At 54.5% G+C, this 8885-nt stretch overlaps 1 protein-coding gene across 16 annotated transcripts in view; it reads left to right on the top strand.

Annotated features, from left to right (window-relative positions):
* Positions 1-8885, top strand: part of ARHGEF2 (Rho/Rac guanine nucleotide exchange factor 2) — a 51457-nt gene that overhangs the window by 23023 nt on the left and 19549 nt on the right. For 9 of the 16 annotated variants that reach the window (XM_017509963.2, XM_017509964.1, XM_017509962.1 and 6 more), the window contains 6 exons: positions 4589-4733; positions 6906-6973; positions 7312-7375; positions 8023-8152; positions 8370-8479; positions 8651-8797. In XM_017509963.2, the coding sequence (XP_017365452.2) occupies positions 4589-4733; positions 6906-6973; positions 7312-7375; positions 8023-8152; positions 8370-8479; positions 8651-8797 (664 nt within the window). Of the gene's footprint in view, positions 1-1180; positions 1637-2519; positions 3700-3750; positions 4356-4588; positions 4734-6905; positions 6974-7311; positions 7376-8022; positions 8153-8369; positions 8480-8650; positions 8798-8885 lie in introns of those variants that run through there. The other 7 variants (XM_037731873.1, XM_037731875.1, XM_037731874.1 and 4 more) reach the window with 4 other exon arrangements.

The raw sequence follows: 8885 nt of genomic DNA, 5'->3' as shown, positions 1-8885 counted from the left end.
GCTAATGTTTTGTATTTTTAGTAGAGACGGGGTTTCACCATGTTGACCAGGATGGTCTCGATCTCTTGACCTCGTGATCCACCTGCCTTGGCCTCCCAAAGTGCTGGGATTACAGGCTTAAGCCACCGCGCCCGGCCAGTTTTTGTATTTTTAGTAGAGATGGGGTTTCACCGTGTTGGCCAGACTGGTGTCGAACTCCTGACCTCAAGTGATCTGCCTGCCTCGGCCTCCCAAAGTGCTGGGATTACAGGTGTGAGCCACCGCGCCTGGCCCAGCCTTGTATCTCTTTAACAAAAGTGACTGAGATCTAGGAAGACAGTGGAAGGAAGTTTGGGGTTGGTCTTCTGACTTCCAGAGGAAATCCTCAGGGTCTACGCTCAAAGGAAATAGGAGAGAATGGCTGAAATCCCTTCAGGAGGAGGGGGAAAGGAGAAACAAGAAGAGACAGAAGGTTCTAAAGCTCTGACAAGGAAGAGGATTCCGAGTAGGGGCCAGGGTGCTGCTGAGATCCCATGTCTTGGTGTCCATGCATCCCTTCTTGCTTCTTTGCTTCCTTCCTTTTCTTTTCTATTGTTTTTTTTTTTTTTTAAGACAGGGTTTCACCTTGTTGGTTAGGCTGGTCTTGAACTCAGGTGATCCGCCCGCCTTGGCCTCCAAAGTGCTTGGATTACAGGCATGAGCCACTACGCCTGGCCACTTCCTTCCTTTTCTTTCATTTTGAGACATGTATTGGGTGCCTGTTGTATACCAGGTATTGTGCTAAGGGCTTTCATGTTCTTTATTTACTGTACCCTTGATGTAGCAGTAGTATGGATGAAGGTGTGTAGCAAGAAGAACTTCCCATGGGATTTGTGAGAAAGAGTGAATGACTGTAGGGCTGAGTGTGGTGGCTCACACCTGTAATTCCAGCACTCTGGGGAGCCCGAGGCAGGAGGATCACTTAATCCCAGGAGTTCGAGACCAGCCTGGGCAACATGGCAAGACCCTATCTATACAAAAAAAAAAATTAAAAATTAGCTGGGCATCATGATGCATGCCTGTGGTCCCAGCTGTTTGGAGGACCGAGGTGGAAGGATCACTTGAGCCCGGGAGGTTGAGGCTGCAGTGGGCCACGATCGTGCCAGTGCACTCCAGTCCGGGCAACAGTGTGAGACCCTGTCTCAAAAAGAAAAAAAAAAGAAAAGATAAAGAATGACTCTAGATGCTGGAGAGCAGAGGACTGAACCAAGCAGGAAGGGCCTCTGAGCACTGGGGTGGAGGTTATGGATTATGGAGTAATGGGCCATTTTTCTTGGTGGACGGATTGGGTCCTGGAGGTAAAGGGGTGGCCTACTTAGGCGTGGGTAAATTGGAGAACAGCGTGATTATCTTTAGAATACCTGGAAAAGAGTAGGACAAAGAACCAAACAAGCCCACTTACTGCATCTCTGGAGCAGGCATCCCTGGGAAGCAGGCCCTGTGTCCTTCCATCCTCAGAAGCCTGGGCCCTGGGGCGGGCACAGGCCACCTCCGGGACAATAGCACTAGGCAGTGCCAGGGCTGCTTGCTGCTGGGCAGTGCCCGTGCTGGGATGTGCTGCTGCTGTGGCTGCTGCCCGCTGCTGGCCCACCTAGAGCGGGGGTCACTTCGGGAAAGGGTGAGTGTTGGGAGGTGGAGGAGGCAGGGCCCAGAGTACCGGGGCTGTCTATGGAGCATCGATGCCAGAGAGGGGAAGAGCCACTAGAGACCCTGTTCTCTGGCTGTCCTAGTCCTCTTCCTCCCTTTGCCACTCCATCTGAGCTGGTGGGGCAGATGAGTGTTTGTGGCAGCCACAGCGGGGAGGAGGAGGGCAGAGGTCAGGTGTGGAAGAGGGTACTTGTAGCAGCATTGGGGCAGAGTGGCAGCATTGCCCATTTGGGAGTGACCCTGTTCCAGCCATATTTTTTTTGTTAATACTATTTTCAGCTTGCTTGCTTTATTTATTTATTTATTTATTTATTTATTTTTAATAGAGACAAGAGTCTCATTGTGTTGCCCAGGCTGTTCCCAAACTCCTGGTTTCAAGTGATCCTCCCACCTCAGCCCCTCGAAGTGCTGAGATTATAGGCGTGAGTGACCTCGCTGGCCTCTTGCTTTTAATTCAAATGTGATAAATTCTCAAACTTTGGATTTGTGTCATAGAGAAGGCTGGAAGGGCAGGAGAATAGAAGAAAAGAGAGAGTGTATGGCAGTGGGAAGAGGTATTTGGACTTGGTCTTTGAGATCCTGGGAGGTTATTATTCAGAGGTGAATTTGAACTTTTTTTTTTGAGATGGAGTCTCACTCTGTGGCCCAGGCTGGAGTGCAGTGGCCCAGTCTTGGCTCACCACAACCCCCAACCTCCCAGGTTCAAGTGATTCTCCTGCCTCAGCCTCCCAAGTAGCTGGGATTACAGGTGGACTTCACCACGTCCAGCTAATTTTTTGTATTTTTAGTAAAGACAAGATTTCACCACGTTGACCGGGCTGATTTCGAACTCCTCACCTCAGGTGATCTGCCCTCCTCGGCCTCCCAAAGTGCTGGGATTACAGATGTGAGCCCCTGCGCCCAGCCTGAATTTGAACTTCCAAAGAGCTATGATTTGGCACAAGATAGGTGGAGGTTAGACCAAAGGGAGCATTTTCTAGTAGTCCAAGTAGGTAGGTACTGGAATAGAAAAAAGGAGGCCAGAACAGTTTAGAGATCTGAGTTTGAGACCAGAGGCAGCTCAGCTTCCTGAATAAGCCTAGGTAGAGGAGCAGCTGGCCTGCGTGAGGAGGAGAGGAGGAGAGGCCGTGGGCAGGAGAGAACAGTGGCGGAGAAGCAAGACTGAGAAAGGGAAGGCAGAGGGGGAGGAGCCCAGGAAGGAGACCCTGAGAGGAGAAGGGAGGAGGAGGAGGGGGAGGAGGAGGAGGAGGAGGGGGAGGAGGAGGAGGAGAAGAACAACAACGGATGATTGGGGGTGGGGAGGATGCATGAGGGGAGAAGGAAGAAGAGATTGACCCAAAGACCTCTGGGCTCTGCACATCATCAGGCAAACCTGGAGCTTGGGAGGAAAGGCAGGAAAGAGAAGGATCTTGGGCCACCAGGAAGCTCTGAGATCCGAGGCACTGCAGCCCCATGCCCTCTGTCCCTGCACTGTTGACTCAGCCCCTCCACACTTCCCCTTTCTACCCTTTTCTGCCCTGACCACCAGGCCTGTGAGTCTCTACCTCCTCCACCTCTCAGCTGCTTGAATGGCCTGGGCTGAGTCAGTACTGGTCTTCTAGAGTCTGGGCTGAGTGCTCCCCACTGAACTGTAATTCTTTGTCCCCAGCCCAGAGCCTCCATCTTGGGACTTCTACCCTCAGCCATCTGGATCCTGCTCTGATTTCTGAGAGCCTGGCAAACCTTGGAAGGAGTGGTCTTGTCGATTTCTACTCCTGCTCCAAGAGCGGAGGGAAAATCTAGAGATCAGAGGTCACAACTGAGGAAGGTCCTAGAATAGTGGGAAGAGTGATATCCCCCGCTTCTCACCTTCTCAGGCTTTTTGGGAAGCACAGGGACTTGAGGAGGGACAGATTGGAGGTCAGGGAGAATGACTCGACTTGCAGAGGCAGGGATACTGGGGGAAATGGGAGACAGCAGAGACGGGAAAGGCCGGCTCGGAGGCTCCGAGGAAGGTGTGCGCCATTTGTGGAGACCAGCGCTGAAGGATGGAGGGTAGATCTCAGAAAGGACTCCTTAGGGTGGGAGAGCCCAGTTGAGTGAGGAGCAAAAGAAGACTCTCCTAGATTTTAACTCTGGAGGATAGTATGAGAGGGATAAAAGTTAGATTGCAGGAGAGACTTTCTGCCAAAAGCAACCGAGATGGCTGGCTGAGCTTCCTTACTTAAAGATCCCAGAATGGAGGGGTGACCCAAAGGCAGCTGCCCTTGCCTTGAGGCTATGAGGGGACATGCTGCCTCCCAGACAGGCCCGTGTGCCTTGGCTGAGGGTTGGCGAAAAGAGCTAGAGGTTTGGGATCCTGACCCCTGGCTTGGGGGTGGCAGGGGGAGGCATTCTGCCCCCTTCAGCCAATCTAATAAGGGGATCTCCTGCCCCCCCACTGTGACTGCCACGGAGACAGCGGCTCCAACATCGGTTGTCATGGTTATAAGAGGAGCTAACTCCCATAGATTGGAAAGCGCTGGTGAGCTGGCACCCTCTGCTTCGCCTGCTCTCCCCTCCTCTCTGCGCATCTTCCCCCTAGCACAGAGAAGAGAGTACAGCAGCTCGGGGGCGAGCAGAGCTGGGGCTGGGAAGGTGGAGTGAGGACGCAGAGACCTCGAGCCAGGGAGATGAGTGGCAATAGGAGGCAGCCCAGCCGCAGGGGCCAGGTAGGTCAGGGACCCAGAAGCCATCTGGGCTGGCTGCCCCAGAGCCTGGCCTGCTCACTCCTGGACAGCTGCCTCTGACACCCAGTTGCAGGCTCTGCTTTAGGAACTGATGTCTTTGCAGCATCCTCAGGCTGGCATTTCTTCCTTGCCTCTGCCCCTAGCCTGTCTCTCTGGACTCCAGGCACCCTGGCATTTTCCAGCCTCACTTCCTCTCCCTCTCACCCCTTCCGCAGGCCCGGGAAAAGGAGAAGATGAAGGAAGCCAAGGATGCCCGATATACCAACGGGCACCTCTTCACCACCATCTCAGTTTCAGGCATGACCATGTGCTATGCCTGTAACAAGAGCATCACAGCCAAGGAAGCTCTCATCTGCCCAAGTAAGTTGTTTGGACCCTAAGAGTCACCCAGACTCAGTGCCCGCTGACCCCGATCTTTGCATCTGTTTTTTTCTGCCTGGACCCATGAGGGTCACTCTTCTCTCTCATCCCCAGCTGGGCCGAAATGCCAGGGCCAGATGCTTGATCCCTTGCTCCCTGTCCTCAAGCTGAGGGGTGGTGGCTGTTGGAATATGGCATAAGCCGGACTATCTGGGATGTGGGGGAGGGGAGGCTGGGCTGGCTCCCCTTGCAGCTGTCATCCACCGGGCACCCCTCTTGCTCCCCGAACAGCTGCTAAGGGTTAGGGGAACTGATTGGAGAAGGAGCAGGAATGTTGTATGTGTGGAGAGAGTGGGGTGTGGGGGTGATAGAGGAACTGGGTGGAAAGCTGCCAGCCTTGCAGCTGGCTCTGCCCATCTTCCTGGGCAGAGCCGGGCATTCAGGACTTCACAGTCCCCTTGCCCCTTCCTTTCTGTTGACTATGGGTGGAGCCTGAAACCTCTGATGTTTCAAGCAGAAGAGGGATTAGGACCCTTCATCTCAAATTTCTAGTCTGACTACACAGTGAGAAAGAGGGAATGCAGCAGGGATGTGTGTGTTGGGGGCAGGGGTTAGAATCCCTGCCCTTCATCCAGATCTGAGTGTAGCCCTGTCTTTAGGGAGTATAAGCCAGGAATTCTTTCCTTCCCCAGGATGCCTATACAGAGGGCTCCTGCTACCCGCTCTCCCTCATTTCCTCCTGAAGTTATGGCAGAGGTGCCTCTGATTAGAGCAGGTTTGAAGGTATTGTGACCTGCTACTGAATAGTTAACAACAGTTGTAGCCTGTGAATCCCTGTGGAACTTGGGGAAGGTACCCCCAGAAAGAACCAGTGGAGCCTCCCTGCTTTCCTCACTGTTCAACTTAGAGTTGTGAGGATGAGGAGGGAACCCCAATCTAGATCCCTGTAGAGACCTGACAAAATTCCCAATCCGGAAGCTTGTTGCCAGGGGAACAGGGGAGGCGGGCAGCACTATTTTGAGAGCAGGTGGAAAGCGGAGGTTCGATCCAGAGACACTGAGTGTTGGGGGTGGGAGAACGGAGCTCCAGAGGGGTGGGGGCAGCTGCAACCCCCACTTCTGTCTGCCCCCTCTGCTCCACCCTGTTTGCCTTGTATTTGTGGAAGTGAGCGTGGTGCTGGGTATTGTCTGAAAGAGTTAGCAGAGTTTCCGGTGTTGTTGGATGGGGGAGGGGAAGCTGGAGAGGGCCCGGAGCTGAGGGCATGTCTGGGAAGGGCATGGCCGGGGCCCCAGTGCCTAGGCTCGGCTATTCTTCCTTTCTTCTTCTCTCCTACCCCGTGGCAAGGTGGGGTGGAGGATGGCGGAGAAGCAGATGGAGTGTGGGAGCTGTGGATTTGCCTGAGTTGGGGGAACAGGACTCCTGGGCCTGGAAGGGAGAAGGCCAGGCTTGGTGGGGAGGGTTGGGGCAAGGCAGGTCATATCCCTTCTCTGCCACTGGAGCCATCAGCCTTGGAGCTGCTGAGGCCCAGGGAGTCCAGGGCATGTAGTGCAAGGGAAGGAGCATGGTCCTTGGATTCAGGCCTGCTGGAGTGTAAACCCCAGCTCTCCCACTGGCTGTGTGACCCCGGACAGATTTAGCCACTCCAGGACAGGCTCCTCATACATGATATGAGGATAACTGAACCTCCCTCCACGGGTGGTTAGGATTAAGTAAATGTGGAACCTTGACTATGATAAAAGCTCAGGGAATGTAAATTTCCCCTCTGCCCCAGCCCCATCCCGGCTGCCTCTGTGCCATCTTCTGTTCTGTGGGAGTCCTCTCTTCCATCTGCCATTCACAACCACCTTCGTGCTTCTTGAGCTCATCTCTGGCAGCCAGTGACCCCTGCTCCCCTCTGGTCCACCCCTCAGGCCACCTTGGGGTCAGGATTGCCCATCCCACCTGATTGTTTAATTTCATTCAGCACCTATACCCCCCTCACTTCATTTCCTGCTTGAAGGAAGAGGGAGGTGGGAGGAGGGGGACTGGGGTGTGGTAATGGCCCAGAAGTCGGGGAAGGGGGGAGAATCCCTGAGGACTGTGTGGCCAGGAGGAGATGGGTGTCTGCATGTGGGTGTGTCCCCTCCTGTACCACCCGGCCCTCCCTTCACCCTCTCTACCCCACCCTCCCAGCCTGCAATGTGACTATCCACAACCGCTGTAAAGACACCCTCGCCAACTGTACCAAGGTCAAGCAGAAGGTGAGACGGCAGGGAGGGCAGAGGGCTGGGGGAGAGGGCAGTGAGTGTGCGGTACCCTCATGCCTTTTCCATTCATTCCCTACCCTGTGTTTCTCACCACCCCACCTCCTCACCATGGGGCAGCCCAGACCCTCAACCCCTGGCCTCGGGCCCCACGTAGGCCAGGCCTGTTGCTGCAGACACGTCCCTGCAGCGCTGGGCTCAACCACCCTGATCCCCTTAATCACAGTGCCAGGTTTCTCCTAAGGGGGCCAGCCTCCTAGCTCCTGCCCCATGCCTCCAGGGTGATCCTTGGGTGACGGCCATTCTTGGTATCTCTCTCCTGCTCTGTCTCACAGCAACAGAAAGCGGCCCTGCTGAAAAACAACACTGCCTTGCAGTCCGTGTCTCTTCGAAGTAAGAGTGAGTAGTTGGGGAGTGGAGGAGGCCCCCAAGCCCCTGAACCCCAGGCTGCTTAACACATGGGCTCTGCTGCCCCCCTACGGTTGTTCCCAAGCACAGCACCTTCCTCTTCTCAATTAGAAGCAGATAGCGGGGCCTAAGGGATGGCGCAGACTCTTGGACTCAGAAGCAGGACAGGAGAGTCCAAATGGGGATGAGGGCTGGAGATGGGTGGTCGCCTAAGCCTGGCCACAGCCTGTATTTTTATCAGTTATTTATACTGCATTTTGGGAGTGTTGGTGGCAGCTGTCAAGTGTCAATTCAGACAGCTTTGGTGTAACAGAAAGAGCATGGCACTCAGGTATAAAGAGCAGAGCCTCAGTCCCTGCCCAGCCATCAGCCAAGTCACCCTGGACAAGTCTTTTTGCCTTTCTGAGCTCCCATTTGTTCATAGGCTTATGTCAGGGAGGAGATAAGTAAGAAAAAGCTCTTTGTGAACATTGAGATATTGCACCAATGTAAGGTGGCATCGTTACCATCTTTCTTGACTAGAGGGGGCTGAGGTGAAGTGAGGGGATGCCTCGTTCCTCATTAAGGAGCCTGGGAGGCCTCAGTCCTGGGAAGCACCAGAGTGTGATGTTTGCCTGCTGGGTCTCTCTCCCTCACAGCAACCATCCGGGAACGGCCGAGCTCAGCCATCTACCCCTCCGACAGCTTCCGGCAGTCCCTCCTCGGCTCCCGCCGTGGCCGCTCCTCCTTGTCTTTAGCCAAGAGTGTTTCCACCACCAATATTGCTGGGTGAGCCTCTCTTTGGAGAAAGGGGCAGGCAGAGACTGTGGCAGTGGAGACCAAGGGGTGCTGAGAGGTCCCTTTCCATCCCCGAGTTCAGAACCGTAGACAGATGAGTAAGGAGAACTTAGGGGGACTGCCTCTTGGATCTTGGCTTTGGTTCCCTACCTGGGAAGGGGTCTCTTGCCCGACTGGGGGTGATACAGACAGCCCCCACTTTCTTCAGACATTTCAATGATGAGTCTCCCCTGGGGCTGCGCCGGATCCTCTCACAGTCCACTGACTCCCTCAACATGCGGAACCGAACCCTATCAGTGGAATCTCTCATTGACGAAGGTGAGCAGGCCTGGGCCCCGAGGAGCCTCGAGGAAGATGAAGAGGGGCTGCGGATGAGAGGCTGGTGGGAGTTGCCTGGGAAGGGCGAGGAGGGAAGGCATCTAGAGAAGGGCCAAGGACCCAGGGAAGGGAACTCAAGACCTCTGAGTTGCTTGCCGTGCACATGTTCAGGTGCAGAGGTAATCTACAACGAGCTGATGAGTGACTTTGAGATGGATGAGAAGGACTTTGCAGCTGACTCCTGGAGCCTGGCTGTGGACAGCAGCTTCCTGCAGCAGCATAAGAAGGAGGTGATGAAGCAGCAGGATGTCATCTACGGTGAGCCAAAGCCAAGACCAAGACCGCCCTGGTCTTCCTCTTCCTTCACCTAGTCCTGTTTATCTGTGTCCTGTTTTTTTTTTTTTTT

The sequence above is a fragment of the Cebus imitator genome, unplaced genomic scaffold, assembly GCF_001604975.1.
Source record: "Cebus imitator isolate Cc_AM_T3 unplaced genomic scaffold, Cebus_imitator-1.0 Scaffold427, whole genome shotgun sequence".
Taxonomy (NCBI): domain Eukaryota; kingdom Metazoa; phylum Chordata; class Mammalia; order Primates; family Cebidae; genus Cebus; species Cebus imitator.
This window is presented reverse-complemented; position numbering and strand designations above follow the sequence as displayed.